At 55.2% G+C, this 14635-nt stretch overlaps 3 protein-coding genes across 3 annotated transcripts; all 3 read left to right on the top strand.

Moving 5' to 3' along the window:
• Positions 1-507: 507 nt before the first annotated feature.
• J7T55_004757 (acetyl esterase) lies at positions 508-2006 on the top strand (the record flags this gene model as incomplete). Its single annotated transcript, XM_053130481.1, has 5 exons — positions 508-612; positions 796-1173; positions 1230-1377; positions 1507-1839; positions 1936-2006. 5 exons carry the CDS (start codon positions 508-510, stop codon positions 2004-2006), a joined length of 1035 nt encoding a protein of 344 aa, XP_052991184.1.
• Positions 2007-4121: 2115 nt separating this feature from the next.
• On the top strand, positions 4122-5775 carry J7T55_004756 (uncharacterized protein; the record flags this gene model as incomplete). Its single annotated transcript, XM_053130480.1, has 3 exons — positions 4122-4392; positions 4662-5277; positions 5349-5775. 3 exons carry the CDS (start codon positions 4122-4124, stop codon positions 5773-5775), a joined length of 1314 nt encoding a protein of 437 aa, XP_052991183.1.
• Positions 5776-8653: 2878 nt separating this feature from the next.
• Positions 8654-11886, top strand: J7T55_004755 (uncharacterized protein; the record flags this gene model as incomplete). The annotated part of the gene is made up of 3 exons (XM_053130479.1): positions 8654-9136; positions 9237-9853; positions 9942-11886. 3 exons carry the CDS (start codon positions 8654-8656, stop codon positions 11884-11886), a joined length of 3045 nt encoding a protein of 1014 aa, XP_052991182.1.
• Positions 11887-14635: the final 2749 nt, after the last annotated feature.

Here is a 14635-nt window from a genome sequence, read left to right as displayed (position 1 = left end):
CAGCCTTTTCTCGTCCAGGAACTGAGGAGTCTATTCTTCCGCCGGCAGCAAAGCAGTAGCAGGCTAACCCATGATATCAGTAAGACTAAGTGCCACTCGCGCACCTCCTCAACGTACTAGACTAATCTCCGCATATTCATACTGCGAGCAAGGCCTCGCACCCACCAAATAGCACTTTCCTTGCCTGCGCGCCTGCATAGCTGGATTTGGCGTCACTCCTCAAAGCTACCTACCCCATTCCAAGTGCTCCGCTTGTCCTAGGCCCGTTCATCCCGCCTCTCCGGATGAACGGGATGGGCCATGGAGTGCCCCCGTCATTGGGAGATGAGCCTGCATGCGTTCCTGGGGTGCGTCTTAATACCCGCTCATGGTCACACTGTTGGACCATGGCTTGGAGACCAAGCCCACTGCGCCTACTTAAATAGTAACCCTGCCTGTTGCTCCTGCTCTTGAGTTGATTACCTCTCATGGGCAGAAGCTTGAATCGTGTTTCCCGGACGAGCAAATATGCACTCCCGATTCTTCGTCGTAGGCACGCTCGCAGTGACGGCGAGGGCTTTGTACAGCTCGGAGCCCTTTGACAACTTCGTCACTTTTGGAGACAGTTACACGGTAAGCAGCTTGCCCGGGGCCATTTCCGCGTTCCCCAGAACATACATTGCACTTTTCCTGTGCAGGTAGTCTTGTATCTTGGGGTTGCCTCAACGTGCGTCCGGCTGTAGCTTATGGCCCATGACGCGGGTAAAAGGTTTCCTCGCTTGCTTGTTCTCTCATAACTGACGGCAGGCGCTATAGGACAATGGCAGACTGAGCTATTACTTCAGCAACGGCGGGCAGCCACCTCCGGCCGGGACACTCCCCCCGACGACTAATGTGACCGCATCTGGCGGTCTCGCCTGGGGCCAAGTCGTCGAGCAGCTCACGGGAGCAGCGTATTTTGATTATGCCGTGTCCGGCGCGACATGCTCCAACGATATCATCTCTCGGTATCTCCCATCTCTCAACCGGACATTCCCTGCGGTGCTCGAGGACGAGCTACCGAGCTTCGTCGCGGACGTCCAGGTCGAGACGCTGTACACCAACAGGACGGCAGAAAATACCGTCTACGCGCTCTGGATTGGGACGAACGATCTCGGCTATGGGGCTTTCTTGACAGATTCCCAAGCCCCTGGGGTAAGCGCATCATGACCATTGGGGAAACCAAGTGGCTGAAGGCTGACCTCGTCCAGACGAACATCACGTCTTATATCGACTGTATATGGACCGTGTTTGACACCATCTACGAAACTGGAGGGCGGCGTTTCGTTCTTCTGAACACGGCCCCTCTTCAGCTTTCTCCACTGTATGCGTCGCAGAGCAACGGTGGTGTTGGTGACAGTAAGTCAATCCCATCTTTCGTCCCGAGCAAGGCATGAGAGCGAATATCAAGGGCAGGGGTCTGATGCAAGCACGCTGCACAAATCCTGGACCCCGAGTTAGCCTTTACTGATTCAAGTCAACGAGTAGACCAGTTCTGGCCAAATAAGACGCTATATAACAATACCGAGTACCAGTACAAGATGCTAGAATACACCCAAGTAGTGGATAGGCTGTTTGACTATGGCGTGCCGTTCGAGGTGCTGGTCAATGACAGGTGGCCGGATGCGTCATTCGATATCTTCGATGTGAACTCCCTGATCACGAACATTTTTAACGATCCGTCGGCCTACCTGGATGCTCCGGCGAATGTGACCGGGTATTACCATCACTGCGACACGTCAGGCTCGAATTGTGTCGATGAGGTAAACCCACTGGACACGTTCTTGTGGTACGACGCGTTGCATCCATCGAAAAGGACAGGTGAGTGACTGCCTCATGCTTCGCTGGTGTAACATAGATCCCTGGATTATCAACTCTGGTTGAATTAAACCCGACTGACTTTGGCTATCTTGACAGATGAGATCATTGCGAAGGAGTTCATTGGGGTGGTTGCTGGGAATTCGTCCTACGGGACTCATTATGGCTGACAAGAGGGAGGGACGGTCTCGCGCAGGCAACCATAGTACTCCAAAGCAGCAGTAATGAAGCTGTAAAAGCACGAAATTCCACAAGCCCCGATGTAAATCGACCGACATGTGCTTGCATCAAGCAGCGTGATGTCACAGGATCTTGTCTTTGCAACACTGATGCTGCCACCCTGTTGAGAAAGAACTCATTCAGCTGACTCCTGGTCCGTATGGGACACAGGATATGCTATTGGAAACCTAGAGCCTCATATACAATAGGCTTCCAAACCTAAAGGTAGGTTTCCTTTCACACAGGACTGTGTCCAGCCGGACAGTGCACAAAAGTATCTGCGTAATCATGTATCCACGTACTGTGCTTGTGATAGATACGTAGTGCAATGTCCCGGCGGGCAATATAGCGGGCAATACAGCAAGCTTTACTGTGTACGATGATAATTCCACACTCCCTGGTTGATCTAGCCTATATAGGAATAGCGCCAGGCAACGCGCTCTTCGAGAGAGGAGGTGCCACGGGTTTAGCCCACTTTCCCGCACTGACACAGGCTGACAGGCGCCAGGCTGGGCTGGCCTGACTGTTTCCCCCTCGGATCCTGCTGCGCCCGCCGCGCGCCAGGGGGAGGGAGATTGAGAGTGAGAGAGAAAAAAGTCTGATGACTCTCGCCCGCCAGAAAAGCGAATCGACCGACCGACCGACCGTCCGACGACTCATCCATCCCCAGCGCAGCACACAACCGATCGCACAGCACAGCACAGCACAGCACAGCACCCGCCCAGCGCCAACGCCAGCATCACACCGCATTTGCTCATTTGCTCCGGCTCATGTTCCCATCTTTGCATCTCGCATTTTGACGCATGACGGCCCGCCTGCTCCAGAACTCCGAGACTCTCAGCCTTCCAGCCTTCCAGCCTCCCAGCATCTTCCTCCCCCTCCCCAGTGCCCGTCCCCGTCCCCGTCTCCGTCCCCACGATCCCACCCCCTGCCCAACTGCGGCCCCCCTAGATTAGGTTCATTGCTCTCAGTGTGGCATTGATCCACTGGGCCCCCCAACTTGAGACCTTCTCTACGTCGCCTCGTCGACTCTTCCCTACTATCATCTAGGTTGTCTTTGCCTTTTGGCTAGGCCTTGTACTTTTCTAAGACCCTATCGACTCCCCGGTACCTACCCACCGGCCTATCAGCCCATCGGCCCATCTCGCTCTCTCACATACATACGTACACCCACACACACTCTCTCTCTCTGCCGCTCGCAGCAGCCTTGGTTCCTGTCAGGCCCTCCCGGTCCGAGCCACGTCTCAGTCTGATCCTCGCTTCGGCTCCAGCTGGCTGCGTTGCTGGCGTACGTGCTATCGCAGCCCGTACAGTCTAGTCACTGTCACCACTCAAAGAAGCCAGAAAGCACTGGTGTCACCGCACCTCTGGTGCCAAGATCCATCCAATCCCCTTGGGCCGCCTGTCACCCAGACCCAGACCCAGAGCCCGACCCAGACCTAGGCCCGGGGCAAGGCCAGCAAGCGAGAAAGGGAAACCCCCGAGACTCGACTCTTGTTCCAGGAGGCTGGTTGCTGTCTGCTTTGTCACTTGTTTGAGATCCCGCCTCTCCACACACACACCCCCAGCCATCTTGAATTGGTCTTCAGAGCGAGCGAGCTTTCCATCGCCTTGGAACTTGGGAGAGGTACTAAGCCGTCATCCCGCGCTTCTGCTGGGCCAGTCACCGTTTCCCGCCGTTACTCCAAGCCTGATCCACCTTGTGAAAGGAACATAGGCTCGTCACTGGAGCGTGTCTGTGCCTCAGGATTGGCTTGGTTCGCGACAAGACAAGGCCCTGCTTGCCGCTGTACTCCTGGGTACATCGTCCGTCACGCCGCCTGTCAGATTGTCCGTCCCACGCGGCCCGGCACTGCTGTCAATCAAGCTTGCTGTTAAGATTGATTGATTGATTGACTGACTGATGGTCGTATCCCTACCCACACACCAAGGTACCCCCCACACAATATCGACCGCCCGCAGGGACACGTACGTACGTACCTGAAGCGAATCGCACTTCCTAATTCAGTTGATCGTCTGTTTGCTCGTCCCCCGGGCCGTTACCGTCTCCCTTTGGGCTTTGAGCCATGTACTCGGCTCCTTATGGCTACGGCAACGCTGCAGGACAAGCTTTCAATGGTGCCCCACCAGGCCAGAGCCCTCAGATGCAGCCCGGTCCTGGTCAAAACCAGCCTCAGCAGCAGATGATGTATAACCAACAATTCTCCATGGGACCATCTGTCTCTGGTGGGTATGCTGGTGCTCACAACCCAGGCGCAATGATGCCGGGTGGTGGTGCTGGCCCTGCAGGAATGATGCAAAATACCGCCATGCCGCAGATGCCCGCTAACGGTCAGAGTGAGTTTATCCGTTCTCTCGTCTACTACCCGCGTCACACGCTCTGACCGGCCCAAACTCCTACCTTGTCTGGTCGTTCTATTCCTTCTTTGTCCTACGCCCAGTTCCATTCTTCTTCCATGAGCAGTGTGTTCCCAGCAGCCGCCGCCGCCGTCGTCATGGCCAAGCACCTACCCCTTCCTCGTCTTGCCGAAGACGTTGCCATTCTGTCTCATAACATGCGCGACGGCAAACACTGATACTACAAGTCATGACTGACAAAGGTGCAGTGAACTTCCATACGCCTTATACAAGCTCGCCCTATGGAGCCGGCGTTCCGTCCACTTCAGGCCCCCAAGGCCAGTTCAATCCCAATTATATGATGGGTGGGCCCATGGGAGGTTATCCGATGAACCAGCAACAGCAATTGATACAACGCATGCAGCAGCAGCAGCAGCAGCAGTCACAGCAGGCTTCTGGTGGCATGGGCACTCCAACACCACCTCGTCAGTTTCCCGGCTCACAAGGGACACCAAATCCGACGGTACCTGCTCAACAAGGCCAGTTCGGGACACCTTCGAACCCTCAAGCCGCGGCGCAGAGCCAGACTCCGACGCAGGCACCACCATCGGCGAATAGCGTAACGACTCCTCAGACTCCAACCTTTCCCATGACAGGGCAGGGAGCGGTCAATGGAAATTCAACTCCATTGAGCCCCAATTCGCAGGCCAAGGGGCAAGAGAGGATCTCGCTGCTGTTGGAGATCAATCAGGAGCTCTTGTTCGAGGCGATCAATCTAAGGCATAACTTAGAGGAGGTCAAACGGGAAGCAGCAAGTTCCGCGGCACCCGAGCAACAGAAGGAGAGGAAGGAGGAGGAGGAAGCGTTCGCTCATGACTGGGCTCAGTATGTGGTTTCGTCTAAACCTGTTTCCGTTGTGAACGTGAAGTGGCTGATCGTTATCACAGGGTTTGTAGGAGGTTGCAGGCTAACCTTGCCTACCTGGCCTCACTCGCGGACCGGAAGCAATCATCGCAACATGCACCAGCCTACCTCACTCCACCGCCCCTTACGCTGAGGCTCAAACTCAGGCCGATGGCGGCAACACCGGATGCCGAAAAAGTCGACGGTTCTGCGGACCGCGAGGAGAGGGAGAAACTGATGAGAGAACAATACCAGAAGCTGCAGACTCTTTTCCCCGGCATCGACCCGAACAACGTGCCCGTATCCAGACCCCAGATGAAGCCAGGGGCTGCGAATCCCGCGATGGCCATGCAGAATGCACAGCGAATGGGGAGCCTTGGATCAATACCAATACCTCAATCACCCGCGTCGTCTGCACATCACGGTACGCCGCAGATGTCGAATGCTGCAACACCGACAAACCAGGCCAACTCGGCTTAGGTGTCAGAGGTTGATCACTGAGGCAGGCAAATTCATTCGAGAAAAGTAGATACCCGTGTGAGGCGTCCTGGCGTCGATTGTTCCTTGGAGGCGGGTGCTTTACGGGCTGGGCCGCCTATGATACTGGTTACAAAATGGTCGACACCAGACCAGCTCCCTACCCAAAGAACATGCATGTTCTGACGCTGTGACCTTGGCGTATGGTGACCTGATGGGATTATGTACTGGGAAGAAAGGCCCAGCAGGCGTGAAAACGGGAAATTGGGCATGTAAATACGATCGACCGCCTGGCTGGAAATTAATGGAAACGGATAAGACTTTGAGGATTGCATTAAATAGCAAGCAACACAGAGTACGCCGATTGTGTCGACACATGGTGGTCACGTCCTTCACAATGCCCCAGAGCCCTTTCATGACCAACCTGCTTGCACCAAACTCGAGCAAGCCCAAGAGATCGGGCTCGAGCATGGGCTGGGGTAAGCTAGGTCGGTTTGAGGTGCAGAGTTCAACTCGAAACACCTCTCTGAAGTGAGATATAAAGCCCTGGGGATGGTGAGGGCTGGGTGAGGGCTCGGCTGGCCGCCGGTTGGCCGCTGGCTGTTTGGATGATTGTTTGGATGGGAATCACCGGGTCGTCTCGGCCGGGTCTGTTTGTGACACCCCCCCCCCTGAGCATCTTGCACCGTCTCCTGTTTCGATTCGATTTACACAGAGAGCGCACATAGAACTCTAAGAAGGCGCAGGTAATTGTAGGTAAATAGGAATTCTGTCGGCTTCCTCCCACACAAAAGGCTGTCACAGGGCAGAGAGGACGTGGGTGGGCGAGCGGCCCAAAAATGATCACCGTCGGGGTGCTGCATTGGCAGGGACAGGGATCTCCACACTTGGACAAACACCCAGGGGGGAAACTGTTCACACTGACCTGCGCTCGGGAGCTATTCTTGGGAAGGTTGCAATACGTAGCTCTGGGGATCTGCCAGTGTGCGAGATAAGTTTTGGAGCGGGCGATGGGACGATCTCGAACGGTCGACCGCACACTGTTCTGTTCCCGGGCCATCGCCCCCCGAGAGCACGCAGCAGATTGGGAATGACAGGGCCTCGGAGATACCTACAGAGAGGCACCGTCGTGAATCTCTCTTCTACGGGACCCACAGGACGTGCTGGACCCGCCGGCACTGTTCGTGGGCTTAGAACGCCTAGAGCCTGGTTTTTGCGGAGCCAGCCGTCTCCGCGGATGGGCTGGGCGGGCTGGCTGGCTGGGTTTCTCTGCCTTGGTAACAAAAGATCGTCGATGACAACGTGAGGGTGGGCTTTGGCGAGTGGGACAGCTTCCCGCAAAAAGACTTGAAAGCAGATACTGTGGGATGACTTGCCGTATGCTGCAACACAATCCCTCGTAGATGTCCTGTGGGATAATCCACTGTAGGTTGTGCAAAGGGCCTGGCAGGTGGACAACCTCCGGTGGGAAGACCACACGAGATTACAAGGTGATGCCACAAGGGGTCTGACATCACCAACCACAGCGCCCTAAGAGGGCCTACTGGGCAGAAGACGAACCACAGCCAGAGAACCACGGCTCCTGCCCACGCGACGAAGCGGCTAAGAGACTCTGACCTGGGCCTGAAGCAAGCACTCGGGTGTTCAAAGCCAATAGCGGCCCGTTTCAGGGGTCGAAGCTGCGGGAGAAGGGGACCATCGGGTGGGAGGCGGGAGGCTGACAGGAGCTGCAGACCAGAGGACCTGCAGTGTGGCAGGTTTGCAGAGAGCTCTGTTCCTGGCAGTCTGTCCTGTCGTGCATTAGTTTGCAGATCGCCTCGCAGAGTGCACTTGCTAGACTGGCTTGGTTTCTATTCTAAAGTTTATGTCCAATGGCTGCAGCAAAGCTTGGGGAAAAGGGGCTCCTGCATTGACTCTGACGCGCTCGATTTGGGGTGCTTATACACCGCTCGCCTAAGACCGTACTGCACCTGGTGACCACCTCAGCACAGTGGCCGGTCGACCTTCCTGTTGTTTCCACCCAAACCACCAACCCCATCGTCGTTCGTTTGAATTGAGGCTCTCTCGTATCCACTCTCTCTACGATTGTTGCCCGGGGATTGCTCCTTCTCTCTACTGTTTCTGTCTTCTTCTCTTCTTTTTTTCTGGTCTCAGTCTCTTTTTTCGAGACGTCTTGCAGTTGTTGACATCGTCCCTGCCCCTGCTTCTTTTTCAGACATTAAGCGGGTCGTGGCTCTCGCCGTGTTTCAACTCCCTTGTGTTGCCCGGCACCCTAACAAAGGACGACTTCTGCCGCCACCACTACACTTCTTTGCAACTCGGCCTGGAGTGGCCACTCGAGAGAATTCTCAAAGAGAGGTCGACTACTGTACTTGCTGAGCACACCACCGAGTGTGGCGCGTCTCCCATCCACTCCCTTGACGTCGATCCATTCTTGCACGACTCTCCTCCTCCAGTGCCCTTGTCAGAGCGGAGCTTTTGTGGGCGAGCCCCTGGCATCACCCCTCGACTCGCTTGCCTCCAAACCCTGCGCAGCAGAAGAAAAACGAAGGCACCCGTGGAGCCCACACCGACCTTATTACAGCCCGACGGGAGGACGCGCCTTTCTGGAGATATTATCCATTGATCATCCCTGCGGCCAACTGCCAGCACACAACACACACGCACATACGCCCACACATCCTCCTCGGATGCATTGACAGCTACATCGATCCCTTGCGAAGCTTCAGGAACGACTCGATCGAACCCCGTTGTACCCGACTGCCTGCCTGTTCTCCCGCCTGCTCTCCCGCCTGCATTCTGCGGAAGCTTCCCTCTGCTGCCGCGGCCCTGAGGGCACGTCACTCAGGCTACACCCGCATTCCAGTCACATCCCGCCCCAATGGAGGTCGACAACCATGGGTCGTCGACCTCGAACTCGACAACCCGACAGAGAAGCAGCTCTCAGCCTTCTGAGGGCCCTGTGAAGCGAAACGACGAGCACGATTCCCTGGTCACCGTCCGCCTGTCGGAACCGCCCAGACAGCTGACCCTCAACACCAACGTGGACACCAATGGCACGATTCAGAACAGGAGGAGTCTGTTTTCTGGCAACTTGAGTGCCAGCCCGATCAGCCCCAGCCCCCTTAGTGCGTCTTCTGAGACAAAGCTGGAAGACGAGATTATGAGCCCTGTCACGACCACGTATGGTTCAAAAGCAAATTTGCAAGAAGAATTGGATGCACTCCAGGATACCGAGGACGACAGCAAGACGATAAGCGGCGCTGAAATCAACGAGGACTCTGACGACGACGACGAAGAGGTAAACTGGGAGCAACTGCAGAAAACAGAGGACGCCGTGGTCAAGGACAACGATTCTGAAGACGTACGTTTCATCCCGGTCTCGGGCCTACCCATTGGCCTCCCAATGGGCCTCCCTCTGTTTCTGGCTGCGTCTGCCTGCTGACCAAAGCCCTTATCTACAGTCCACTGCCATGCTCCTCGCACGCCTCGAGCAGGCAAATGATGAGCTGGCCACCAACCCAAAAAGTATTAAGGCCAAGAGTCCGCTCGAAAGGATTCAGCAATCTGCCCGCAAGCCGCGACCGCCTTCTATGGCACAGCTACGAGAGATGGTCCAGGGGCCCATTGCGGCCCCTCTGCGGTACTCGATGCTGCCGCCGCCTCCGATGACAGACCTCGAGTTCTACGCAGCACTTGTCAAGGACTACCAACAAACGGCCGCCCGCCTGCCGACGCTGCTAGCCAATAAGATCCGCAAGGGCATCCCACCGCCGCTTCGTGGAGTTGTCTGGCAGAGCATGTCCGGGGCGAGGGACTCGACGCTCGAGGACGCATTCGAGAGGTTCACCGGCGAGTCGAGTCCGTACGAGGGCCTGATCGGCAAGGACCTCGGGCGCAGCTTTCCGGGGGTGGACATGTTCCGTGACCCTGACGGCGACGGGCAACGGATGCTGGGGCGGGTCCTCAAATGCTACAGTTTGTACGACCAGAAGATCGGGTACTGTCAGGGGCTCGCACTATTGGTCGGGCCCCTCCTGATGCACATGACGGACAAACAGGCGTTCTGTGTGTTGGTCAAGTGAGTGTCTATCGCCATCTTCCGATTTTTGTTTTGGTCTTGTTTGGCTTGGCGAGATGAGATGATTTGGACACTGACACCGATTCAGGTTGATGGAGAATTATGATCTGCGGTCGTCCTTCACGCCGGACCTGCATGGGCTGCACGTCAAGATTTACCAGTTCCGGGAACTGCTACGGTTGGATCTGCCAGCGCTGTCAGGCCACCTCGATGATTTGCAGGTCGATCCCGCCTACGTTTCACAATGGTTCCTGTCTTTCTTCGCGGTGACATGCCCTCTGCCGATGCTGTTTCGCATCTACGATGTCATTTTTGCCGAGGGTGCAATCGAGACGATCATGCGGGTGGCCCTGTCGCTAATGCGCAAGAATCAGGGGCGCATCCTTGCCTGCACCGAAATGGAGGATGTGCTGCAGCTCCTCCTCTCCCGTGGCCTGTGGGATTGCTACCACTACAACGCTGACGAGTTTGTGCATGACTTTGTCAGTCTATCCAGCGTTGTGACTAGAGAACGACTCGCGGCGCTAGAACAGGGGTACAGGGAGAGCCAACTGACCACCCCACCCGCCAATACAAGCGCCAATGCTGCACGGGCATCGGCCGTGTCCACTGCTGCATCCCGCTTCCTGGGCCGCCTTTGGGCCAACTCGACCACCTCTCTGAAAGCATCGCCCAATACAACCTCCGCCAACCTCACCCCCGGAGCAGCATCGCGCCCAATGAGCATGTTGCGGCGCACTGCATCCAAGCAGAGCCTAGCCTCTACCTTGAATTCCATGGAGGCCGGCTCGTCAACCTCCACCTCGTCTGCCTCAAGTGTACTTACCGAAGCCACCACTATTTCCAGGGACTCGGCCGCCGACGACAGCGCCATCCCCGGCAAGCTGGCCGTCCAAAACAACAACTCCGATAGCAAGAACCTCCACAGCCAGATCGAAGACCTCCTCGTCGCCCTGAGCGATCTTCAGCGACAACACGCACAGCTCGCCGACCAATTACAAAAGGAGAGGGAAGAGAGGGAAGAGGATCGCGCGGCCGTCCGCACGCTGCTTAGCGGATTGAGGAAGAAGGCAAGCAACGAGACCTTAACGACTGCACACAGCGCCGACAGCGAAGAGACAATCAAACCACATGACGGCGCGGATCACGGCCATGGAGAGAAGCTCACTGGCGAGGGGCTTTCGGAGCTTTTGGACAATCTTGAGGATAGATTCGGCATCGATCCCAACAAGAGACGGTCATCGATAACACAAACCAAGACGCAGATGCGGGATGATGTCACGAGAGCCAAAGAACATTTGCGCATCGAAATGACCAGGACTCAAGATGCCAACAGGCGGGCCCTGGACCTCGAGGAAGAGATCAAAACCATGAAGGAGCAGCTGCGGGAAAGCCACGCCCACGTGCGAAACCTGCACACCGACAAACAGCGTCTGGAGAAGCAGATTCACAGCATGCGCGTGCGCGCTTCTGACTCGACCGGTAACGACGGTGGAAACAGCTGGTTGTCCAGAACCCCCAGCACCAAGTCCACCAATGCTGGCCTGCGGGAGTTCAAGCTCAACCGCAGCAAGTCGACCCCTTCGCAGATTAGCATCAACAAGCGTACATCGTCATTGCTTATGATTGATCCAAAGGAGCCCATGCCACCTCCCCCGACGTCGGCACCGACGTCGATGCCAACGCCGGCGTCACAGCAGCCATCTCCAGCTGACGACAACGAGGCATTGCTGCTTGAGCTGGTCCAGGCCAAGACGGCGCAGGCTGTCGCGAAACAAGAGGCCGAAGAGGCAAAACAGAAACTTGAGCAGCTCCGGAAGCAAATGGGACTGCCGCCAGGGGACCAGCCATTGCAAGCTCAACCTCCATCTGGATCCGTTATGGGCATGTTCCGGAGCTTCTCGTCGCCGGCTGCTGAAGCGCCGGTGGCTGCTGAGAAGACTGCTGCACCTGTGGCGGCTACACCAGCCCCGGCGGCGGCACCAGCAGCGACCTCAGGTGGTGGTGGGTTCTGGGGCTGGGGCAGGAAATAAGCAGGTGTTGCTGCATTACACACCTGTCGACATACGCTATGCTTTGTCTTTTTGAATCATCGCTCGCTTGGATACCCTGGCGTATCTTTGCTTTTGCCAACAAGAGAGCTTGCATATGCTTGATAAGGGGGAAAACTTGTACGTTCAGAGGAGAGCATCAACATCACTACAGTGTCCAAGGTGGCCTTTGTTTTTTTGTCTTTTTTATTCTAGCCAGTTAAAGTCGGGATTTCAGCATTTATCCAAATACCCTGCCCATCCAGTGCAGACTGGATGGGGCAATTGATGGGAGAGGTAGGGGGCGGCATTTTTAGCAGGAGCTTCAATTCTTGGTTGAAAAGCATTGCAAATGGGCGGCGGAAGGCATTCACAAAGAGATTAGATTGGGGACGAGGCATTTTGTTGCTGCTCATCCACCGCACGACGTGGTGAGAGTAACTTCGGAGTTTTTACTATACACACATATCATCGGGCTTACTGTAGAATGGATGGAGGACAATACATACCTTTCTCTGTGTACCAACACTTCTTCTTAGTGTTAGGGAATGATACCTGATCAAGTGTTACTGGGCGATAATGCTCTATTTACGACGGGCTCTACAACATTTTATTTCTTCCATGTTGTGCTCCAGCCTCTGTCTACTGTTCGACGCCAAGGATTTTTCTCTTTCTTGTTTTCTTGTCACTTGCAACTTGAAGCTGCTGAGAAGAAACAAGTCGTCCCATGTCGGAGAGTAGATCAAATTTTGGCTGCACTCTGCCACAGTATCACTTTACCACTACGTATTGTTAAACACAATACAGCCATAATGGAGACGTCAACTGCCTTTGAACATCACATTGCTTTCTTTTACAGCTCTCAAACTCCATTGTGATGTAACGCAGGAAAATCTTCGCAGAACTAGGTGGTCTCTGCGGTCTCTCTCTTGTGCTCGTTCTGCACATGTCAAACATTGACAATATACAGACACGCTAGGAGGTCATGGAGGCAAGGTGATGGCCCTAGAGGCACAGATATATCACGTCCTGAAGATGTCGAATATTCAGGGCTCTGAGACAATGATTTCCAGTCAAACCCCAAGATAGGCGACAATGTAGCTGACTGAAGTACGCATCTCTTTGGAGAGATGTGTTTCGTTTCAAGTGTGCATCTCCGAGTTCCCGGTAAATACTCCCTCCTGATCGCCTCCAAGGGCCCTCTTTGTCATGCTGAAACGTCGTCTAGCCATTCCTCCGGACGCAATGCCGACTGGCCCGGGCATCGCAAGATCGGGCGGAGAAGACCCAAAGCGGATTGACTGCACAAGTCTTGAGCAGTAGACCCGCAGCTCGACGTCAATAGCTCATGTTGGTTTTGCTAGGAAATGGGCAGCGCAGGGAGACGTTAAGATATATCTCAAAGCCCCGACGTACTCTCACGCGTGTGACGATAGTCTCAGGTTTGGTTTTCTCGGATTCGGAGCTTGGCCTTGTTAATTAAAGGCAATTGAGAAAGCCAAATGTCCTATTGGGCGTGGTTGTGCCTGGGTCACCCTTCCTTCTAAGGAGCAGGATTGCCGTAGGCTACCCCGACGGGCCTGTGGTATGCTCCGTAACCGCGAGAGGCTGCTGCAAAGCACAGAATGGCGGCACCCCCATGGCAAGAACTGCAGGACTCTTGCATGGCTGACAGATGTGCTCACTGTGGTTGGACCGAGGAATCAAGCATAGGAGTGATGCCACAGTAGTCTGTATACCACTGCGTAGAGCACACAAAAAGCAGGCCAAATTCTTTTGGTTACCATATTTCCCTGTTTTGTTTATGTCTCAGATACCCTGGATCTGGGCGTTCGTTGGGCGGCCGGCGAGCGAGGAGGGGGGTCTAGCAGTCTAGCTCGGAAAATCACATGCAATGCGAGGCGGCATGACGACAGCTGGTGGATGTCACGCAAGATGATGACAGCTAGGGCCGTTATTTTTCTCCAGCCTCCTCCCATCCGCCATCCTGTGGCCTACGGATCAACGTCCAACCCTGACGATGTTTAGTCTACAAGCAGCTGAGCTGCAGATTTAGAAGACACAGTGTCCCGAGATGAGGATCAACTCTGCAGGTACGGCAGCTGCACCCACGGCCGAAGCTATAGCTATAGCTAGCTCCCTAGAGCTTGGTCCAGCCGTGCGGTTTGTCTATGTAGTCCTCGTGCAGACGGGTCGGGTGTCGTCAACGGCGTCCAAAAGTCCTCTAGTGGGGGTGGGCGCTATGACACAATTGTGTGGCGTCTGGGCACAGAGAGGCCAGAGAGAGAAGCTGGTAGAAAGCTACTGTTGATAAGGGACTCGGTACTCCAGGAGACCCCCTTTTTCTCTTGCCCACCTTCAAGGTTTCAAACTGCTGTCCTGCATATGTGTAAGTAATTAGACCAGCAGTGCCGCCTGTGTCATGGCTCGAAGTGCATCGCATCGTATTCTGTATCACAGCAGACAAATGAATGGGTCTCTCTCTGCGGTGCTGAATGGAGATGACTGAAGGTCGAAGATTGGACTTCATTCAGTCACCTTTGGACTGATGGAATGGAATGAATGAATGAATGGGCGGGCTGTCGTCATTGTCAGACACAGTAGTCTAGTTTCTCACAGGCCAAAAAAAAAGGTTACATGCTGGGCAAGCCACAGGCCCCACCTCGTAGCCCCAGGATGCACAGATTACAGCTGCAGAGCGTCACTGTTCGCCCGCTGCACGCTACCCACAGCCCACCCTTGTGCCGTAGCT

Source organism: Diaporthe amygdali (assembly GCF_026229845.1).
Source record: "Diaporthe amygdali strain CAA958 chromosome Unknown NODE_23_length_778278_cov_65_433824, whole genome shotgun sequence".
Classification (NCBI taxonomy): domain Eukaryota; kingdom Fungi; phylum Ascomycota; class Sordariomycetes; order Diaporthales; family Diaporthaceae; genus Diaporthe; species Diaporthe amygdali.
Note: the sequence above shows the minus strand (reverse complement) of the source record. Positions and strands in the feature narration are given on the sequence as shown.